At 57.5% G+C, this 23,043-nt stretch overlaps 1 protein-coding gene across 1 annotated transcript in view; it reads right to left on the reverse strand.

Annotated features, from left to right (window-relative positions):
- Positions 1-404: 404 nt before the first annotated feature.
- The window catches only part of ERI3 (ERI1 exoribonuclease family member 3), a 114,903-nt gene continuing 92,264 nt past the window's right edge, over positions 405-23,043 (reverse strand). Inside the window, exon 7 of the mRNA XM_026033384.1 lies at positions 405-891. Within this exon, the coding sequence (XP_025889169.1) occupies positions 809-891 (83 nt within the window). The 3' untranslated portion in view covers positions 405-808. The remainder of the gene's footprint in view (positions 892-23,043) is intronic.

The raw sequence follows: 23,043 nt of genomic DNA on the forward strand, positions 1-23,043 counted from the left end.
GTCCACCGCCGGCAATGGACGCGGCGCGGCGAGCGGCCGGCCCCGGCGGGGCTGCGCGCCCGCTCCCTGCGAGAGGCACCAGCGGGACGGGGACGGGGACCGGGACGGGCACCTCCCTCCCGCCAAAGCCGGCCCCGCTGAAGGGAGCCCTCCGGGCCCCCGCAGCCCGCGCCGGGGCTGCCGGGGCTCTGCAGCGGAGAATACAGGCACTTCACCTTGAACATAAAGAGACGGATCGCGTTTGTCACATACAGGAGTCGGGGAGGGGTTAGTGTTGATTCAAAAAGACGGCGGGAAGGCGCCGGGGAAAGGCCGGGGCTGGCGGGGAGGGTTCGGGGCCGCCTCGACGCCGCTGCGGCACCGGGGGCGCAGCYGGGGCTCGCGCCGGGGCTGCCGCAGCTGCCGTCAGGGCCTGAAAACATAAAAYGGGAGAAAAGAAAGAGGAGGGGAAGGCGGGGACGGCCCATGCCGGGGGATGCTCTGGCTACGGGGAGGACGGGGTGGGACACGGAGGCGGGGATGGAAATCGGGGAGCCAAAGAAAAGAAACTACAAGTCTAAAATGTGGTGCAAGCGCCCTACGCGGCTGTCCGCTAGCATGGCATAATGTCCGGAGCAGCCCAGAGAGGGAGTCACATCAGGTCTACACAGATTTGCCTTCCCATATATACAACCTCTACTGGAGTTAACAGCTGAATTGAGATTTGTGTCGGTTCCTCTGGCCTCGGTTGCCGTTTGAATGCTAGAGCCCGTCCTCCCCGCCTCGCCGGCGCCGGGCGCATGCAGCCCTGCCTGGCCCGCCCTGGGGATCAAAAGGGTTTGGAGGTCTGCTTGAAGATGAAGCCTCTATGGGCCAGTGTCTTCATGATGTTGGCGATGTTCTTACAGTCGTCTGCGGAGAGAGCAGAGAGAGGCGCCGGGTTAGCGCGCGCGCTGGGGCGGCTGCGGTGCCGCGAGGGCCGTGCCCGGCGTTACCGGCCCCCCCGCAGGGCCCGGCCCGCGCGGCTCTGGGCGCTGCAGCCCGGCTCCTGCCGCAGCCCAAGCCCTTCTGCACGGGCCCAGCACCTTCCTCCCCTTCCCCTCATCCTCGGCGGGCCGAGGCCGCCCGCTCTCTGCGCTGGCGCCGGCCCGGCGCACGGAGCCGGCGCTGCCGGGGCGAGCGAGCCGGGCAGGGCGACGGCGCTCGCTGGTGTTATTTACCTGGGACTAAACGCAGGCACCGTTTGCTAAAATAGAAGCCGGGCTTAAATTGATTCCTGGTGTCTATATTTCATGTTGAAAATTGGCTTGTAAATCCATGTTTTGATCTATGAGGGCCGTCTCCTTAAGAAAAAGCAAGAGTAAATGTGTAATTTCTCCCTTGACAGCACACGGCGCAGAGGCGATCCTTCTTCCCGCTCCCCTCCGTTTCGGGACAGCTCCACTCGTTCCGATTACCACTCTTTCTTCCTCGCCCCGCGCCTTGATGTCTCCATTTCATTACCGCGCGCCCATTCATCAAGCTGTTACCGTAAGGGTGACTTTGCCCACTTGCGTGTGGCAGCGGGGCCCGGCGGGCGCGGGGACGGGCGCCCCGGCGGGGGGCGCGGGCTGGGCCCCCCTCTCGCCGCGCCGCGGATGGGCCGGCGGGAGGGAGGCTGCATCATTACTGATGTGTAAATGATAAAGAAGCCTCCACATCCATCTCCCAACTGTAAATCCAGCGAGTGCTTTATAATCAAGCTACAGCGATAATAATGTGAAATTAGGTCTCTCTATCAACGGGAGGAGGCCTTTTAATCACGGCTTAAAGGGTGAAAACGCTGTTTATCATAATTGAACTGTATCCGGGCTAATTGTGGCCATATTTCACTGTCTCGGAGCGAGCAGGCTGGCTGCTGACAGCGCCGCGCGCCCGCCCGCTGCCGGCACCGCCGCTCGCAGGTGCGCGCAGGTGTGCCGCCAACGCCGCCAACGCCGCCAACGCCRCCAACGCCGCCGCGCAGCGCCAAGGGCTGACCCTGCTCCGTGCAGTGCCCCGGGCTGCAGGCGGCTCCGTGGGCAACCCCGGCCCGCCCGGAGCGGGAGCGGAGCCGGGCGCAGGATGCCGGGCGCTCCTGCTGCCTCCAGAGCAGCAAACCCTCCCTGCGGAGGCTGCTTTTATAGGGACACGAAGGGAAGCGGCGGCGCCAAACGGGCAGGAACGGAGGCCAGCGGGGCCACGGTGCTGAGGGCACCCTTGTCCTGCGGYCAGGCCTGGCCTGGAGCCCAAACGAGGCCGACACGGAGCCCAACCTGGCCGGCACCGGCTCCGCGAGGCTGGCACCGGCGCGGCCCATGCTGGGGAGCAGGGAGCCCAGGGCCCGGTGCCAGGGCACTTCCCTACGAAACCTGGGTCGAGGTCGAGCCCCTTCCTGCCAGTCGCCAGAGCCCGGGTCCCAGAGCCACCCACTGCCCCTGCACCGAGGGCACCCGGAGCTGCTACCGCTCCTGCACCCATGGCCAAACTGTGCAGCAGGCGCCGAGCGGGCAGCGAGACCCCCCCGGGCTGCCCCAGCCCCTCGGCACCCCTGGTGTCCTCCCCCTCCGCCGGCACCCCACTGATCCCGTGCGCCCCACTGCCCGCGGTGCCGGGGCCGGGACGTGCCCCACGTCCCTGCCCTCCCGTCCTGGCAGCGGGTGCAGCAGGAGCCAGGGCGCTCGCGCGGCTCCCCGCGCCGGAGCGAGTGCCGAGCGCCTCCTAAGTCATTTAGGGAGACGGATTCCAAATCAGCACCAAGGTAAACATGCTTATTATAATTATCCATGTAAAAAAAAAAATCAACAACAGCAGAACAACTTTCTAATATGCAATTACAGCCATCTATTGATTTTACAATGTAATCCGCTCCGATTGATTTAATAACACAATTATAGGCTGGCTCTCGGGATATTAGAGTGGGAGATTTTCATAAACTCCAAAGCAAAAAACTAAGCGGCTTTTAAAACAACACAGTCAGATGGCCGTTTGGGGAATTATTAGCAATATGAAATCCTCTAAATCTGCCCGTCGTTACCTTGTGAAAGGAATTTCTATTACCAAAATGGCAATTGACAACCTAAGAGAGCGCGGCCGGGATTGCTTTCCTGCGCTTTCAGTGCTTAATCCATCGCCGCGGTGCCGGGCCGCGGTCGGGATGYGCCGGGCGGAGGAGCCGCCGCGGGGCCATCCCGGTCCTGCCCTGTGCCCCGCTCCGTCCCCAGGTGTCTCTCCCACGGGAAGCGCCGCGTCCCGGGCAGGGGACGATGCCCTGCGGTGCCGCGTGCGGCTCCCTGCCGCTCGCTCCCTCCGTGTATTCCCGACTTTATGGGCACATTTTTCTTGTCAAGCTGACAGGGTTGCTAAGTGGATTTCTCCCTGATATGCGGACGGATTATCACATTACTCCAATGTCCTACACAAACATATTACTTTATATTCAATAGCCCTAATGAATATAAACTGCCGCTTCTTTTTTTGGGGTGGGGGGCAATCTATAGATTTTTAATGAGGGCGCTATTAACTGCCTCCTCTTTAAAGCAGACTTAGGTGCAGCCTCTGAGTAGAAAATCAATGCTGTTATTGTAGGAATATTGTATATTGATATTGTAATAATAAGATGCAATTGATTTAGGGGTGTTGCGCGGCGGGCGCGAGAGGGGTCAGCGCGGGGTTGCTGAAATTCCTCCCGCGGCTCTGCCCGGCTCCAGCGGCCCGCGCGGGAGCGGGAATCCAGGCCGGAGCCGCGGCCCCGTGGGCGGCCCGAGACGGATGGCCGCCCCGGCCGAGCCAGCGGGGCCATATTTAAGCTGTCCCCCTGCTTTATGGCCTGTACCGGAGCGCTGCTCGGGCAGCGAGGGGCCGTTTGTCACTGCTGTCACGGCAGGTTGACGCTCCAGCGCCGCAGGGCTCCCGGCAGGGTGGAATGGGGAACGCCCGGACACAGCCTCCAACGGACCTGCCACAGCCTGATGTCCCCTTGGAGGGGACGGGGACAGGGACAGGCTCCACGCTGGGATCCGTGTCTGGTCCGCAAGCTCCGCTGAAGCCAGCGCCCGGCGTTGGGGACACGGGGGTGCCCGGCCACCGCGGTGACACAATGCGCCAGGACGGGCACAGTGCGGGCTGCTCCCGAATAAATGGCCCGATCATCCCGTGCGCGAGCGGCTGCGCAGGCCCGGGCGGCCGGCAGGTACCTGAGGTGGAGCTGACAGCGCCGCGCAGGATATTAAGAATAACTTACCTCATTATCCGCAATTACGTTACTGCCACACACCTCATTTCTTCACGAAGAAAGGAAAATTAGTTTTATATTGACTTCCTCCCAGYGCCTCCCGCGCGCGCCCCGCCGACGCCTGCCCGCGGTGCCCGGGGCCGCTCGCAGGGCGCTTCGTGCCCGCGCCTGCCGCGGCGGGACGAGCGGGGAGCCGAGGCCTCGGAGGGACCCCGGGGAGGGGACCCCGGGGAAGGGACCCCTGCGAGGGGACCCCAGGGAGGGGACCCCAGGGAAGGGACCCCTGCGAGGGGGATCCCAGCGCATCGCTCGCGTTGCTCTCTTGTCATCCGCTTCCTCCTGCCCAGGACCGGCTGCCATTGAGGCAACAACGGCGCCCGCTCCCTTCCCATCGCCTCCCATCCACAGGGACCCCTTGCAGGGACACCGGGGCTGCAGAACGAGGCCCGTGCCCATCACCGCGGCGTCCCGGCTGCCGAGGGAGCACCGGCGCTGGCGCCCGGCCGCGTCCCCAGCCCCGTGTGCCCAGACAAAGCGCGCGGCGGCAGCGCCCGCGGGAGGGCCGGGCAGCGGCGAGCGCCGCGCAGCAGCCACTTCCATCTTGATTAGGAGGAGATTTCTCTTTTAGTAATAAGCGCACTTCAAATAATTAGCGTGTTTTACGTAATAATGAAATTATGGAAATGCAGGCCACTTATTCAAACAAGTCACCATTACCATATTTTTAAATATTAGACTTAATTAGAGTTTATCACTTCAGAGAAGTACGGGGAGTGGAGATTTTTTTTCCTTTACAAAAAAAAATCCTCATAAAGTGTTTATTAAGAGCGGGTAAGAAGGGGATAATGATCTGTTTGGAAATTAAGGCAATCAAACATTTAATGCTCTGCACTCCTGTAGGCAAAAGCATTCAAATGAGTCAATTATACATCCATTATCCAGGCACGATTAAACAAGGCAGGACGGGGAATTTGTCCTCCACATCATGCGATTGTCGCGAGGACTTATGTCCACTTAAAGGCAGCTAATAAAACACTAAACTTGCGGAAGAGTAAGAAGGAAAGGGCAAGAAGAGGGAAGAAGAGGGAAGAAAAGCAAAGAGCAAGAGGGTCAGCGGGACCGTAAAGGGGAGAGGGTGGGAGATACGTAATGATGTAGCAACGTCTGCATTCCAGCCGTTCATAAATCAAAGTAATTAAGTTAACATGAAAATCAACTTCACCATCCCGTTAAATTACAGCATTTGCATATTAGGACTCAAATGAAGTAGGGAGCGGGCGAGGGGGGCAGACGGGGAGGAGGAAATGCGGGAGGTCGGAAGAGAAGGATAGGGGGGACTGTGCACCAAAAAGGGAACCATTTATTACGGTGAATAACTAATTTCAGAATTTATAGCGCTGGATTTTCTTTCCCCGTGCCATTTATATTACAGAAGGAAATTAAGGGGCGGGCAGGAGGCTGGCTGGACATCTTTCTGCGTTATTGCTTGTCTGCCATTTGCAAATCATTATTAATTGTGGCCTGTGTCGCTGGTGCAGCAGGGCAGGGTGCCTGGACAGCCGGAGCAGACACACATATCTCTTCATCAGGACCCCAGCCGCTAGCCCTGGAGAGCCAATTACCCCTCCCTGATTGGTATCAGATAAGGAGGGAATTTTTACAAATTAGGGAATAAATAGAATTTCCACACGTGGAGCAGGGAGGGCTTGAGAGGCAGTAATGAAAAACGATACATCACCATCAGGCAGACAACCCTATTCATAGGCCGATGCATTACGCTCACTACTCATAATCCCGCCGGGTGACAGACAGCGCGCGCAGAGCCGGGGGCTGGACGAGCCGCCGCTGGAACAGCCTTGTCCGCACGGAGCGGGCGGGAAGCTGCCCTGCTAAGAGGTGATTGGGATGTGCTCCCCATCGCTGCCACTGCTGCCCACGCCGTGCTCCTGCGCTGGGTGCTCTCCGAGGCAGCCGAGTGCCTGTCCCAGCTCCGAGCCCCAAGTATCTCCCCGCAAAGTGCCAAGCTCTCCCCTTGAGACGGAGGTTCCCTCTCCTTTCATGGCTAATATCCACACGCTGCTCCCGCAAAATCCCTGCCTAACTTCTGGCAAGATTCACGGGAGCCAGACAGGCCTGGGGTACCGGGATACCGGCCTGGCAAGAGCAACTGCTGGGAACGTGGGAGGGTGCCGGTGCTCCGGAGCGCGGCACCTTCCCCGCACCGGAGCCGAGGCCGTAATGAGCTCGCCCTTATGACAAGCACGTCACTAAACAAAATGCTCGGCAGGAGATCAATCCCGCCTGTAAGTCACGCAGCCTTTAATTTATTCAGCATACAACGTCGCTCCACTGCTGCCTTCCTGTAATTTACACCGCGCGCTGCCCTGGGTTGTTTAACTCGCCCGTGTGTTTTACGGCTCGCCTGGAAGGCGCTCTGCAAAATAAAGTGGCGGCCGGGGCAAGGAGAGGTGCCAGGGGATGCCCCCTGCTCCCGGCAGGGATGAGGCCAGGCCCGTGCGCGGGGATCCAGCAGCAATGCTGAGTTCTGCAGGAATTTCTGGCTCGGGATCCTGGGCACTTTCCCAGGGCTCTGGATGGGAATGGGAGGTAAGTGCCGAGAGGAGCCTGGTGAGGAAGTGCCAGGCACGTGCCTGCCCATCCCTGCAGGGTGGATACGGGGTGGTCCCTTCCCACAGGAAAGCTGCTCTCCCCACACATGGCAGGACAGGGAGACGGATCCCTGGAGTCATGTGGAGCAGGACGGGCCCTGAGCGCAGGAGCGGGATCTTGCTCGGAAGCAGCAGCAAGGCCAGGCCGGGGCTGGCCCGGGCCCGGAGCTGGCGCCCTTAGCTGATCCCAGCTGCTCCAAAGAGCTCACCTAGAGCATGTCGTGGGCCGTGCGGCTCAATGGAAACACTCGATGATATAGAGCTGGATATTCTCCGTAGGGAAGGTTAAAACCTCTGTTCAGTGTAAAGTTGCCATATCTAAGCACTTATGCTCATGATATTTATGGCCAGTTTATTCCAGGCTGTTAAAGGCAGCAGCAGTTATCCACAGATAAAGGGAATTCAGCTCCCCTGGTGCCGTTCCTCGGCGTGCTGCAGTCATGCCCAGCTGGAGCGGCTCCGGTGCCCGCGGGGCCGCTCACGCCGCCTCGCTCCCCAGCCACGCTCTGCCGTGACAGGGCACAATACTCAGGGCACCCCAGCATATTGTCAAGCTCCAGGGCTCTTGCAGGGTGCTTCATGCCCCGGGTGCCCAGCAGGACCCTCTGCCACCGTCCCCACTCCGTGTGCAGCTCTGTGTCCCCTGGCCCGGCCCGTGGCTTCAGTGCCACCGCGGGGATTGGGACCCTAATTAGGGAGAAATTCCACGGGAGAAATGGGAGAGTTTATAACGCCACGCTTCTCCTGCCTGTGAGTGACACGAGAAAGGAAATAAAAGGCGAGGATGCAATTCCAGCGCTGCCGAGGAGACTGTGCGGCGAGTCCTAATGGAAAGTTCTTCTGCTCTTTAAAGCTTGGTCAGATGGCCTAGTTACTGCTTGAAAAGGCCTCGGAATCAAACCGCAGCGCCGCACTCGAATCCTTCAACTAAAGCGAGCGGTGCTGCTGCGGGTCCGGCGCGGCCGAGGCAGGCGATTACACAGAGAAGGGCAGGTCTCTTTATCTTGGAGGGAGACCTACCTATTTTTAAACATTAGCTCCAAATCAGCGCTCCCCTCTTTGTCTCTCGCCAACCCTCTCTCGCCTTCTCGGGGAGAGATCAGACGCCGGAGCTCCTGCCATTGTTTCTCTCCCAGCGAGATGGATGCGGGGCTGTAATCTTCCCACAAAGCCGCGCGCTTCAAAGGCATCAAAAGTGCTTATTAAAAGTCCTAGGAAACTAATTTAACAACATCCCAAAGGGCTGGAAAAACCAGCACCGGCAGCTCAAAACGTAACGCGGCGGAGGCGGCTGGCCCCGCTCGACACGGCGCGGCCGCRCAACCCGCTGATGGACATGGAGCAAAAGCTGGAGCTTAGTGCTGGGGCAGTGGGGACCTCAGTTGGGGACCAGGCCCCTGTGAGCCTGGCCTAGATGCAGGTGCCCCTGCACAAGCTGGCGGCACTGGAGAASGTGCCCGGGTGTTCGGAGCCAGCGGCGCCACAAGGGACAGACCCAGTGGTCCCGGGTGCTCCGTGCTGCCCCGGAGTCGGATCCTGCTCCATCCTGGAGCTGCCGGAGGCTCCACGGGAGCCCCTGCTCCTCATGGCCACGATGCTCCATGCAAGCAGGACAGGCCCTGGCCCAGGGGCTGGAGATGAACACTCCAGCCGTGGGCTCATCCCGCCCATTAGCGGGGCTGTTTTACTCCGGATCATTAAATATGTATATCTTATTACACGCCTTGTTACAGTATTGAGCTCTATTGACTGATAATAAATTCCAAGCATCATCCTGGTCATAAATTTATCTGGAGATGATGAAGACTCAATAATCTAGTCATGCAGATAATATGATAGGGCCTTAAAAAAGATCATTACATTATATGTCAAAATTAAAAGTGAAATACACTTTATTAACACTGTTTCCACACTCGGGGCCATTACTTGTTATATCYCTCCCTGCCCTCCCATCTACCTCCATACCAGGGTCCCTCGGGTGAGGCCGGCGAGGCAGAGGCTGGGAAGCTCCCCTGGGAGCTTCCTGCAGGCAGGAGCCCTTGGAAGGGTCTGGGATTTTCCAGCTTGATCCCATGGGTTTGCCCTGGCTGGTGATGGCCTCTGAGGATTGTCATAGCCAGGACGAAGGGAAAAGTGACCCAGGAAGCTGTGACCTCCCGAGAGAGCACAGGAGCCGCCTGCCCACTGGGACAGCACGGAGTGGAGCCCTGAGCTGTGCACGGTGCTCCCGAGAGACGGGGCTGCGGCACGAGGCTCCCTGTGCTCCGGGCTGGCAGGGAGAGCCCAGCCCGGCAGGAGCTGCGGATCAACACCAGGTCCTGCACGAGGCCCTGCACGGAGCAGGGCAGGCTGGGGGCCACGGGTCCCCTCCTCCCGGCGACTCCCCTGCTTCCTCGGGAAGGTCACGCTCATTCAAACCCGCGTGACGCGGCCGGCGGCCCCGCGCTCCAGCCTGCGGATCAGTCGCACGCATCCCGTTGAAGCGGCTCCGGGGGCTCGCTCCGTGCCACCCCGCCGGCCCCCGTCGCCTGCGCCAGCCTCCTCTGCAGACAAACAAGGTGACGAGCGCCGGGGCACGCGGATCGATACGGCAACACAGATCAGCTGCCGGGAAAACCAATCGCGGATCAGATTGAAACCGACTTCTTCTTGTATCTCCCCGGCTCTCGCTACAATAGATTGGCTGGAGAAATCCGATGGAGAGAGGAGACAAAGGGGGAGGAGATGGGGGAGAGGAGGAAAGGGCTGATAATGCTCCCTGCCCTGGCGCTCTAATCTGTGACAGCCCGAGGATTTGCTGAAAACCATTATCACATTTCTCTCCCTTCTCTTGTCCCTGATAAAGCCCCGGCTAATCTGTTTGTTGCAGGTATTGAACAAACGCGTTTAGCGAAACAAGGGCTGCGCGCGCACGGCCCCGGCGCCTGTACCAACCTCTCCCTGCAGCCCCGGCCGCTCCAGGAGGCACGAGGGGCAGCGGGGAGGGCAGGGGTTGATCCGGCGGCGGGGACCCGGTCCCGGCTGCGCGGCGATGCCCTGGCTGGCGCGTGCAGGCGGTTCTGCCAGCCGCGGTGCCAGGGCTGGCCACGGCTGCTCGCCCGGGTGAGGAGTGTCGAGCGGAGGCGCAGCCCGGCCGGGCTCCTCGGCAGCCTCAGAGCACGCTGCTCAGGGCCGGGAAAACTGCCCGTCCTGCCTTGGAGAGCCACCGCAGCCTGCAGCCTCTCCCGGCTCCTTCCGGAGAGCCCTTTTCCCGCTATCTTGCACCTTCAGGACGCACTTTATCCCACACGCTCCCACTGCACACAAGTCTCAGCTTGTCTCACACAAGTCTCACGCAAGGCCAGCAGCTGGGCAGCTGGGGACAGCTCTCGGGGACCCTGTCCCGCTCGCCGGGCTCGCGCCTGCCTGTCCCAGGGCTGACCCCAGCCCTCCCCTTGCAAGAGCCCCTTCCTCTGGGGAGGAGAGATAATTCAGCTGCTCTGAAAGCCCAGACCCAGGGCTCCCCGCAGCCGCCTGCTACAAACAGTTCTAGTGGAACATTAATTATAGTAATTTAGCCGTGGAACACTAACTGCAGCCAGTGCAATAGCATTCAGTACATTAGTGGCTATAACCCACTCCTTAAAAAAGACATTTGGCTACTGACAGCTGATAAAATGAGTTGTGAAGCATAACCAAAGGGGAAAAAAAATAAAAAAGGGAACAACGCGCGGGGAAGGACCCAGGCGGCGGCGCGATCCCCCGGCGGCTCCGCAGCGCCCGCACCCCTCGGAGCCCATCKGCGGCTCGGCCCCGGTGCTGGTGCCCAGGACAGGCTCTGCACAGGGTGACCCTGGCGCTGCTTTGGCACTGTGGGTGGTGGGCACGGTGCTGTGCCCTGCCCGGCCCCGTGCGCTCCGTACGGCACCGCTCAGCACGGGAGCGCGGGCCGCGGCTCCGCACCGTGTCAAACAGAAGGACATTCCTGCCTATCTCTCAGCCGCCGCCCCAGGGCACAATCCACCTACATTCAATCTTTACTCCACTACACRTGTTTCCTTTCCAGGCTCGGATTATTTTTTATCATCAAATTACCGTGGCGATAAGATGGAGGAGATGCGATAGCGAGCAGAGCGCCCGGCCTCCCCGCGGCCTCCCCGCCTCCCGCCGGCCTCCTCGCGCCAGCCAGGCGGGGGGTTATTCAAATGTCACCGGCGGGGTGACGAGGAGCCCCCCGTGGCTGCGCTCGCCGCCTGACACCGAACAGCAGACGACAGCGAGTGCCCGGGCACGGGCACGCGGCCGCCGACGCCAGCTTCAACGTGGCACACTCCTTGTGGCCCAGCCGGCACCCCGGCATCGGCCCCGCTGGCCACGGGGGCCCGGGCACGGCAGGATGCAGGGAGCCCCGGTGCTGCGCGGCCGGGAAGAGCGGAGCAGCGCCGCGAGGCCCTTCCCAGGAGCGTGATGGATCCTCCCCATCTCCTTGTTTACTCCAGCCGGCAACAAATGAGCCCCTTCCCGGCCGYGGATAGCTCATCCAGAGGAATGCTCTTTCAGGCTGCTCCCTCTAATCCCTATTAATTTAAATAATGCTCGGCCACTCTTCTCAAACTATTTATTATTTATCAGGTTTGTTTATTTGTAGCTAACAGGTAGCGCTCAGCATGCGTCCCCGACACGGGGACAGGGGCCGTTCATCACATCGGCTCCCCCGCCATCCACCATCCGTCAATTACTCCTGCTTCCTTTAATTAGTAATGAGGACTAATATCTCTGCCTGGGATGCTGGCTGGAGCGGAACTTCCCTCCAGTGGAATAAGAGCAGCACAAGGGAGGGAATGAAAAATACAACGGAAAGAAGAGGCTGCTGCTGCTCCAGGATGAGCGGGCGGCTCCCACGCACCCTCCCAGGATGGTGTTAAGGAGGATTTGGGTCTCGGGCAGCCCTGCAAAGGGCACAAAGCAACTCTGTGCCGGAGGCTCCTGCCCCGGCTGCTGGGGTCGGCGGGAGAAGCCCAAATTAAATGCCCATTAGAGCCCACAGCTCAGCGGCCGGGGCCTCGGGARCTCTGTATCAGAACAGGCCATCCCGAGGCCGCCTAATAGCGAAGGCAGCACATGATATAAATGGAGCCCCTTTGATTTATTGACTGGGAGAAGTTTTTACACGATAGCCCATTAAGACGGACGGCTCTGTTTACAGCCAGGCCATCTAGCTATAGGGACCCTGAACTGGATGGTGTGTTTTGCTATTGCTCTTCAGGCAGACATCTCATTAAGGGGAACAGCATATGGAGCTCTCTGGATCTATACTTCACGAGTCCTGAGGGAGGCTTTTACCATTTTTAATAAGCGGGCAAGGTTAGCAAACCTGCAGCACGGTGACCTCCCTCCCCGTGCGATGGATCTCCCTGAAACACTGAGAGCTGGACTCACCGGGAGCGCACGGGACTCCATAAATCATCTCCTTCCCGCAGGCCAGGAAAAGTCTGGATGGGAAGGGGGGTCCAAAGCAGCCACGCGGGATCATCGCCTTCCAACCAGGCCATCCAGCCACAGCAACGCTGGGTGTGCCGGGGACACGCAGCTTCCCGACTGGAGCCGTGCGGAGCGGGCCGGATGAGCCGGACTCTTCCCACCCCGTGGAGCCGGCAGCACACGGGGGCTCGGCCGGCAAAGGTGCTTTGAGGAGACAGCACTAACATGATAGCGGCTCCGGGGAAAGKCGGCCCGCAGCTGGCCGCAGAGCCGGGATTATTCCGTATTCAGTAACACGGCTGTTGGGGAGAACACGTAATCTCCGGCAAAGACCTCCGGCTCTTCTCCGATCTGATAAAGCCGCGCGGCCTACGGACAAGCTGGCTTCTCCGGGGGCTGCCGAGCGCCGTGCCCGTGGGGCTGGCGGCAGGAGGAGGAGGAGCAGGGAGGAAGGCTCTGCGTGGCACAGGAAGGGAGCTCCCCAAGCAAGGGGAGGACGCTCGCTTGCCCGGGACACTGCTCTGYCTTCTCACCCCTCCACAGCTTGCACATGGGGAGGACTCCGCTTGATACGGACAAGCCCTTGGGCACTTGCAGCCTCTGTGCACAGGAGCAGTGCTGGCTTTGGAAAAAAACTCCAGATATCCATGGGAGATGAGGGGAAGTTGGCCRAACTGGACGTGGCCATGGGGTATCCAGGGAGCTTTCCAAAGCCAAAGGGCTTGTGCAAAGTTCAGGTGCCYACTCAGGACACTAGACATGGTGGCACAGACACAGCCTCAGAGATCCCACTGCTCTCACATTGCGGCTGGCTCAAGGTACCTGTCCAGGGACGCAGCTCCAACGCTTCCCTGCCTCGCCCACGTCCATTCCTCATGGATGCAGCCACCTTTCCTGTCCACGCACAGATTCCAGGCACACTCCTTCTGCCCTGCAAGGAAGGCTGCACCGGGTGCTAGATGCCACTTGTGGCATCACAGTGCTCAGACAGGCTGGTGGTGCAAACACAGACACAACCACTAAAAGACAGGTCGGGACTTTCAAAATTTATCAGGATTTTAAGACACTCAACATCTTCTYTGCAATAGCAAACCCGGTTCTTGGCTCACCTGGCAGCTCCAAAACCTGTTTTTCACTCCCATGGTTCTACCTAAGCACTACAACTATCAGCGAGCACTAGTGTTCAATCCAAGCCCCATATTCTGTGGACATTTAACTTTTACACTGCAAAACTTCACACCAGGACAAAAAAAACCTAACAGGAAAGCAGGAGCCTGCAAAGATGAATGTTTCCCTTAGAAAAGGCTGCTTGGGTCTTGCTGAGAGGGAGAGAAGGGAAAAAAAGCCAGCCAGACAGACTGTGTGGTATATTTGGGTCTCTTTCTGGCAATTCTCTCAAAAACAGTCTCAGCATCTTCGAAATGAAATTTTGTAGGCGATTAGCTCACAATGTGAACTTAATTGCTTTTGGTATTTAAAAAAACCCATTAAATTAAATGGCCGAGATATTGAGGCTTAAGCAATGGCTGCCTCCCATGCACAGAAACTAGCAGGCTCATTACGGGGATGCCAATTCCCGCGGCAGGAGCCACGGAGCCGTGCGCCGTGACTGGGGCTGCTCCCAGCTCCCAGCCCGGGCTGCAGGGCTGATCCTGGCTCCTCAGCCACTGCCAAAGAAGCCTGGGAGGTCTGGACTTTGCCAGAGGAGGCACTCTGGTACCTTGGGCAAACCTTGGGAACAAGCCTTAAATGGGACATACGCACCCAGGTGTTTGCCCAGCAAGGAGGAGCAGACTGTSCTACCTCTGATGGTCATAGAAGAACAGCCCAACACAGAATAAATCAAGCTGGAAATGCCTGGGAACACCATTCAGGGGSTACTGGGGTCAGTATTTGTGCTCATGCAAGATTAACCCCATCAAGAGCARCAGCAGGAAAGCTCGGGGGAGGCAGCCTGCAGCCCAACCACATGCTGAACTCCTACATCCCCAAAGCATCCCACACAATCCTGGGCTGATCCCAGATGACCTGGGATGTTCTATAGGGCTTGGACTGCTCTGACGTGAGGTGTGAGCTCTGAGCCAGGTAGAGATATCTACCAGGTGGTCCTGGGCCACCACYTTCCCCAGCCCTCTGCATTTCTGATTATGTGCTGGGGCCTCCGACCCCTCTGCACTGCCCATGCTTGGAGAGCCCTGGGTGCAGAGCGCTGCAGAGCAGCGAGTGACTCCCAGAGCGATTAAGTGACTCCAAATGTGAGCTCGTTTGGTGCCACTTTCCACAGGGACGGCTGCAAAGCTGGCAGCTTGCACTTCTTTAATCCAACACGGAGCAGAGGAAYTCTCCTCCACTAAACAGCTAGCAGCATGAGCCACGAAGGGAGCAGTGCCCCGCTTTGCATTTAGCGCTGTAATACAATAGAGTGGCAAATGGTAGTGCTTTCACCTTACTTTACTTGTTTGTTTAAATTATTTACACTCCTCAGATGCAAGATTGCTCTCCAAAAGGAGCATCCTTTTGGCTGCTGCAGCTTTAAAATGACTTGCATCCATCACTCAATCGCTTTCAGGTCAAATACACGCTCCCGACTTAATGACCACATTTCCGCAGCAACAAATCTGTCACTGCTGTTTGTTTAAAGCCAACAATCTGTAGGAGCACTGTGTGCAAGGATTGAATTAACTCAGCATCTGAATGACTGCAGTGCCACATCATTCAAATTGCACCTTTCCCGAAGATCTTCCAGCAATGTTAATTAACGCTCCTGGTGTGATTGCAGCAACATGCTGCAATGCACAGGGCTGCTGGAGGGAGCAAAGCAGCTCCCTGCAGCCCTGGGAACGTGGGAGGGGGTTTCTGGCTGCCCCGGCCCCAGGGACCCGGGTGTTCTTGTTGGAAAAGAAGGGCTGGTGGCTCCCCCCTGCTCTATGGCCATCTGACACAGCCTGCCCTGATTTTCCTGAAGTTCAGTGACTCAGCTGGGGCACTCCAGTCTGGAAATCTGATTCATTCATTCTTTCTTTCCTTTTTCCTTTTTTTTTTTTTTCCAGGAAATTCCATCCCAAACTGTAAATAACATTTCCATGAACAAGAATGAAAAATATGTTGGCATTTCCCTCAAATTCCAGCCACTTGTTGCTTGAGGGTTTTTTTTTTTTTTAGTGCCCAGGTGCTTGGGAACAAAGCTTTGCAGTCTCCTGGGAAGGTGATTTTGCGCCAGGGAGCCTTTGGGATTTCCCATCAGAATTTCCCCAGCTTTGGGTAAGAAGTGGCCCTGCCTGCAGCCSTGTGTCAGCCCCATGGGTCCAAGTTGCTGCAAGGCTGCTGGTACCTAGTGCAAGCACCTGAGCGGGACCCGGGCCCTTGGAGTGCTCCAGGACTTCCCCAGGAAGCATGAGGGAGGAAACTGCCTCACTGAAGCACTGTGTGAACAAGAGTCGGGGCAGGAGATGGGTGAAGCAGGAGGAAACTGTGATGGCTGCTGGCTGGGAGAGAGGGGCTCAGAAAAAAGCAGAGTAAAGGGGGAAGGGACCAGGAACAAGGAAATCAGGACAAACAGCTGGGAAGCAACCTGGGAGGGAGACCGAGCCTGGCAAGAAGCGCAGAGGAAGAAGGGGAGACTGGGATTTGAATCAACTCCCAAAACACAGAGCCCTGCAGCTGCCACCCGGATCCTGCAGCTATCCCAGCTGGCAATGTCCCCAGCCCAGGCCCCAGCCCCGACTGGCCACGGCTCCGTCTGTCCGGGCCAGCAGCAGGAATCACATCCCCGTGGAGCAGAAGCAGGGGCTGCCGTGGGGTCCTAACACGGGGGCTTACCAAGCCACCACGCCTCACCTCAGCTCACCGCAATTAACTAGGGGCTTCTCTAATCTCTACCTGGCATTGATTTCAGTTCAGCTCCAATTTTCTTCTTTGACCTTCTCTCCTCCAGATCCTGCTCTCAAACAGAACACAAATCCTCAAACATCCCATTCATTTTACTCTGATAAATTCCAACATGGCCCAGTTATAGGCTGGGGAACGTGATGAATGATGCCTGTTTGGGCCTATCTACTTACGTACAGAGGAGCTCCCYAGGGCACACTCACCCCGGTTCTTGCCCAGACAAGGAGCCCTGATGCTCTAATAACATCTAATCCATCTGTTCTCTGCCTTTCAAGGTCCTCTCCCATGTTCCTTGGTTGGAATTTTTTTAACCTGTTCCAGTTCCTTAAGACTGGAAACGACTGCTGGAAGAGAAGTGCCCCTGGAACCCCCTGCACATGGCAAATGACCATGTGCTTCTCATAGAGCTGAAGACTTCAGGGCTGGTTGGGTTCACACAACTGCTGCCCAGTGTGGGCCTGCTCTGACAGATGCTGCTTCCTCCACCCASAGATCCTCATCCAACTCCTTTCCAGACAGCCAAACTCCTTTCCTCTGGTCTGACTGTACCTGGATTTCAGCTCAAGGGATCTGCATTTGGCATCTGCCCATCTGAAGGGATTTTCTTCCACTCACCTAAGAGATGATTCTCCTGTGCTGAGTCTGTGCTGGTGTGTGCACTGAGGTGCTCCAAAGGCAAGGTGAGGGAGATGAGCTGGGCATCTCCAGATGTGGAGCTCCTTCTCTGTGTCCATATGGCCATGGATTGGTGACTCTAAGAAGTGGTTGCTGGATAACCAGTGTCTTTAAAGGCAACTTAGACAAAAAAACTTTCCAGAGCAGGAGGACAAAATGCACTGCATGTTATCATGAGCTGTTGTGTGTTCTTCCAAGAACCACACAGGGTTGTCCTGAGCATAACCCCCTTGCAGCATCACCTTCCTTATGCATAGCCCTACGAGTGGCACAAGGACCACAAGTGCCCACCCCTAGGCATCCTGCCTGCCTACATCCTGGCACAAATGCCTCCTTCTCCGTGCCATGATCTGCAAGGGGAGTCAACCATTCGGAAGCGGTTAAGATCAGGCTGCAATCTGCTAGTGCAATCAAGCAGGAGAAGAGTGGGTCATAGAAGGTACCTGGGAGTTGTCCCCTGGTGAGAAACATCACCAGGGAATAGTTCTCAGAGAAGTCCTGGATGGGAATGGCATTATCCCTCAACAACAACCCCTTCCTGACACCCTAAAATGGGGAAGCAGCAAAGCTCTTTTCTCAAGGAAGCATGGATGCCGGAATTTCAGCAGCAGAATTTTGGCAGCCATTCACTATGTAAAGAGGCTGAATATTTATAATTATGCTCCAAGTGGCCACTTTGAAAATCTATATGTCTCTAGGCTCCCTGTACATCATGATGTCAAGCCCGTGAATGGAGGCATCCATCAAACGCCTCCCGTCGCAGACCTCGGAGCTGTGATAAACACTCAGCAAATGCTCACTGAACCCCGCATCCCAGCGCTGCCTTCCAGGGAAGGGACATGGCCTTTGGAGGGTGCCCTGATGAGGACCTCCGTGAGGGACACCCCTGGGCGCTCAACCCTCCCATCTCCTGAGCTTTCCTGGTGRAAACTAGTTCAGAGCGGAGGGACTCAGTCCCCATTAGCAGCAGGAAACTGAGGCACGGAGCTGGGGTCACTCTCCAAACCATGTCCAATAGCAGAGCTGTCCCCAAAGGCACCTTCCACCCATGCCCACCCATGCTTGTGGGGGTAAATATTGCACCTCTCTGCGTGGAGGCACAACAAGGGGGCTCCACGTCACCTTTGTGACATTTGGGGCCGTCCTCACTCACAGCAGGACGGGCTCCTTGCCGGTGACATGCCCGTGAYGAGCAGGAACGCCGCTCTGCACCGACAGCAGCCAGGGAGGACACACCAGGCTTCACTAACACTTTGCCCAGGCTGTTCTTAAAAATTTATTACTCTGTTGCAACATGAAAAATAAGACAGAGAAGTAATCATTAGTATAACTATAACTCCCCGTGCAATAGTCCCACTTGTAAATTGAGATTTATGATTGCAGCTGCCGATATTTTAGAGGCCGGTGCAGGCGGCGGTGGCAGCAGAGCCCAGCTACGCGCTGCCCCGCCGCAGTTACAGTTTATCACAATCTGCAGAGATTATTGCAATGAATAATACACAACAGGCTGGCAGTGAAGAACTATTCCCGATCAAACGCTTCTGTAAACAACTGAATAAATAATATTGCTCAGCCCCTCTTTAGAGGCCTCGGAGGCTGGGGGAAATCGCCCATTACTCAGCACAAGAGGCGGCGGGGGACTCAGGTGCCACAGGGGAGGGCGACGGTGACTCTGGGCACGTTCTGGGCATCACAGGGACTGGCACTTCCCACACAGACCGCTCACTGTGCTGCTCTCTGGCAGAAACGGAGGGTGACACGCATTAAGACACCTTCACACAGTGACTCTGTGCGTAGTGAAGACACCTCCAGAGAGTCCCCATGCAGCGCTAGAACAGCCTGCGTGGGCAGCAAGCGGAGGCAGGATGCCAGCCCCGCAGCCCAAGGTATTGCTGTCCTCCCTTCCGCCTGGCAAAGCTTCTTCCAGCTGCTGCTATTACCGCAGGGCCCACGGGTGGGTTCGCAGCAGGTAAAGAGCAGCTTCCTCAGCAGGTGCAGCCAGTGGGGACAGGTCTGCCCGGGGGCAGTGGCCGTGTCTGCAGCAGACACCGGGCACTGGCGGTGTGGGGATGGAGGGCACCGTGAGCCGGGCTCCATGCGCTCCCTTAAATGTCAGTAAGTAATGGAACATGATCAGGCTTGTGTGCCAACAGCTGCAGAAAGGGCATTTCTTACACGGCTTGAAAGGATAAAGTTCAGCTCCAGAACAGCCTGGATTCCCCCAGCTGCCACGAGCTCTGGGTCTCACGGAGCYGAGGCACGGAGGCCAGCACGGTGCTACGGCAGGAGAGGACCTCCCCAGCTTGGGTTATAAACCGGCACAGGAGCAGCTCCTGGACACTTCAGGGACAACACAAGACGTTTTCCAAGAGCCGGGCACCCACGGGCACTTTCCACCTTGGGAGAGCCCTCTTGGCTGCGTGCCCCTGCCCAGCCACCCCATGGCAGACAGTGTCCCCCTCTGCCTGCCAGCCCCTCGACTCCAGAGCCAGCTCGCGGTGACGTCCCCGTCCCCAAAGGCCACCAGCAATCCCTGCATGGCCTCTGCAGACAGGGCCTGGCCACGGCTGAGGAAGGCGAGAGAAACAAGGCAGAAAAGTTTGCATTCCCGAGCCGGCTGCTCTAGCAGCAACTCTGTGCGCAGGAATTGGCTCCAATTAATCCCCCCTCAGCTTGGCCCGCCCGCTTCATTACCTCCCCTTGATGAGAACCATCAGTGGGGCCTGTATGATTTTGCTAATTAGCCTCACTTCGTTTATCATTTCCATTTTCTCCCAGAGACGCTTGGCTTGCTGGGCGACAGCTTCATCTCCCGCTGAAACAATGCGGCCCCTTCTGTGCCTGTCTCACTTAGCGCTGTCACCGCAGCCATTATGAAATTGGGGTTTCATTTACACACTAATTAAACATTACAGCTTGTTCACAATTACAACATGGGGATGAGGAGGTAACTAATTACTTAAGAAATGAGCTAACATTTATCTCCAATTGCTCCCCCCCAGCCCACTGCCCTCCTCTCCAATCAAGATTAGAAATTGTTGTTCAACAGCGACAGCGCAGCGGGCGCTGCTCCATGCGCAGTGGGTGCTTCACGGGGCCCTACGGAGACCCCGGCCCGGGGACCATCCATCAGCCCCTACTTGCAGCCAAGATGACGGGGGGCCAGGGCGAACGCTGTCCCGGTGAGCAGCGCGCGCCCAACGACGTCCCGGCTCCATTGGCAGGATGGGTTGTGAAGGGATAGGGCACAGGAGCACAGGAAAGCTGCCTTGGGAAAACACCACTCGTGGTGTGCAGCTCCAGGTGGTTCCAAGCTCCCAGGCAAGCTCTGCCTTCCACCACGGCATCCTTGGGAAAGCCCAGGCCATGGAACAGTCACAACAGGATCGGAGCTGGAGGTGCGGGATGTTCCCAGTCTCACTGCCAGCACAACGCAGGAGAGAAACCGAGCTCTTTGCCATCCTCCCCATCAGACAGTGATGAMCACAGCTCATCTCTAACGCAAACAAAGCCAGGAGGAGCTTCCCGGCTGTCCGAGAAGTCAGGAGATGCTCTGGAGACTGAACAGTAGCTGGACACATCCCTGGGTCTTTCCACACAAATTTCCCCTCCCAGGCTCTCCGAGGTTGCCTGGGGATGTTTTTCCTTCCCAGGCAGCTAAACATGCCCACAGAGTTGATTCTGCTCCCGACCAAAGTGTGCGAGAGAGGAGCCARGCCGGGGCTGGGGTTAAAACTCGGCTCTGCACGCACGCTGATGGAGACCAGCGTGTGCCCACACTGATGGGCAACTCATCCTGAAGAGATATTTTCTTCAGGGAGGAATTAACATTTTAAAATGAGACCCATTAGAGTAAATAAAGGAGGCTGTCACTCGGATCAAAAGGCAAAGTAAAGTGTAGGCTTGGGATACAAATCCGATTAAGGAGATGGGCCCTGTGGGGCAGGCAGGGGCACTGTCCCGCATTGCCCAGGGCTGGTGCGAGCATGGAGGAGATCTGGGTTTGGTGCAGCAAGGCCAGGAACAGAGCAGGAGGACAGAGGGGGCAAACTGGGCGCCCCTGCACCCTCAGGTGAGGAGAAGGGAGAGCAGAGATGGGTGCTGGTGGCCTGGACTGTTCAGGGACAGCAGCCGGGCTGCGTGTTCACCTTCAGGACAGGCTGGTGCTTCCACAGGCTGTGAGGGACACCAGGGCCATGCGTGGCCACCTYCGCAGGCGCAGGGAAGCAGCGGTGCTGCTGCAGGTCTTCTGAAACACACAGTGCCCCCCCAAAACTGTCTTAAGCCGCGGAAACRCTCGCAGAAAAACCCTTGTTCAGCACCAGGCAATTAGGGTTCTTTTGCAACTCTTAACCCACGATTTTGAGACAAAGAATTTGGCCTTGGCATAATTTGAACTGCTAATTGCTTTCCTGATCCGCAGTCAGAGAACTGAGCTGGAGTCAGTGCACAAAAAAAATCACCTTCCTCGTGCAGGAGAAAATTCAGAGCCGCTCTCCAGGGGGAAGGGGATGCTCTTTCTTTTTCCCCTGAAGCAGCTTAAAAAATAATGATCAGGAAACAGTTAAGCGAAAAGGGGGGTGAACTGGTGGCTTAAAAAAAATAATAAAAAACTCACACCACTTTATAATAATAGTAACAACTCATTCCCATAGTTTTTATCCTTCCTGTCTTTAGCCCACAAAAAAAAAAAAAGAAGAAGAAGAAAAAAAAAAAAGAAACCCAGAGCTAAACTACTGACACTGGCTGGGAGCTTAGAACTGCTGCATCAAACAGAGCCCTTGAATCTCCTGAACATAATTGTGCTGCCCTCTAACCTCAACCTTCAATCAGTGCAGTTTAACTATCTCATTTTAGCCTACAGGACACACCCCTCTGCTAACTAGCAGCCATATTCTTCTCATTAGGAGCCTGCTCTGTACCGAAGCACRGAGGCAAATCCGTTGTCTCTCTTTTTCTCTCCCTCTCTGCCTCTCTCAGTTGTTATATATATACTTCTGGAGGGGGAGAACGTGGGGAGAGGGCTTTGCGGGTGCTGGAGATGGCTCAGCTGCCAAACTCCGAGTCCCCCGGGCACGGAAACAGAGCCAAACCAGTTGTTCTCATTTAGCAATAAATGGCAAGCAGGAGGCCGGGGAGGTTTTGGCCCCGCTACYGCGCCAGGCCGGGGCCGAGGGGTTGGGATCCTTTGCAGCACGAGCTGGCGCTGCCTGGGCACGCAGTTCCCCTCCTGTGGGGACAAGGCTGAGGGGATGGTGGCAGGCACATGGGGACACGCTGCAGGGAAAGGTGGCAGGCACAAGGGGACACGCTGCACGGGAAGGTGACAGGCACAAGGGGACACGCTGCAAGGGACGGTGACAGGCACGAGGGGACACACTGCAGGGAAAGGTGGCAGGCACAAGGGAACACGCTGCAAGGGATGGTGACAGGCACAAGGGGACACGCTGCACGGGAAGGTGACAGGCACAAGGGGACACGCTGCAGGGCTGGCAAGGGGGCGAGCAGCCACACGGAGCTGGGGCCCTGGCGAGGCTCTCAGGCCCCGCTGTCACCTCCACTCTGCCCTGCATGTCATGTTGCAAGGCTGTGTGTAATTAACAGCAAGGGTAATTGCATCAGGAAAGCTTACCAGGGGCTGCCACGTGCTTGCCATCACTGGAGAGGTCAGAGTTTGTTTTTTTCCACGCTCAAGGATCAGCTCGGATGCACGGGGGAATGACACAGGACAGGCTGGTGGCCGCATGAGGCGGCAGCTCGGAGCAGCTCAGCTGGCCGGGTCTCTGAGCCACCACCTGGCCAGGGAGTGACAGGAGCCCTCAGGTGCCGAGACCCTGCGAGCACCACGGGCTCTCCCGCAGGAACACGGCAGCACCCTCAGCGCCTGGTTAGTGCTGGTTGCTGTTTTAGAGAAAGAACTCGGAATTGGCTTGAAAACTGGAGAAWCTGCTCTGTGAACTGTGTGATGGAGAGACCCCAAAAGCAACCCCAGGGCCCTGCTGGTGCTGGCCTAGCTTCCCCCCCAGCCGTGGAGTTGTTCAGTCAAAGTGCTCTCTGCTACCCAAAATCCCTTCCCRGGCAGCCCCGTTGGGCAGCCAAGCCCAGACACAACTAACCTGT

The sequence above is a fragment of the Nothoprocta perdicaria genome, unplaced genomic scaffold, assembly GCF_003342845.1.
Source record: "Nothoprocta perdicaria isolate Ctin4 unplaced genomic scaffold, notPer1 scaffold_0, whole genome shotgun sequence".
Classification (NCBI taxonomy): domain Eukaryota; kingdom Metazoa; phylum Chordata; class Aves; order Tinamiformes; family Tinamidae; genus Nothoprocta; species Nothoprocta perdicaria.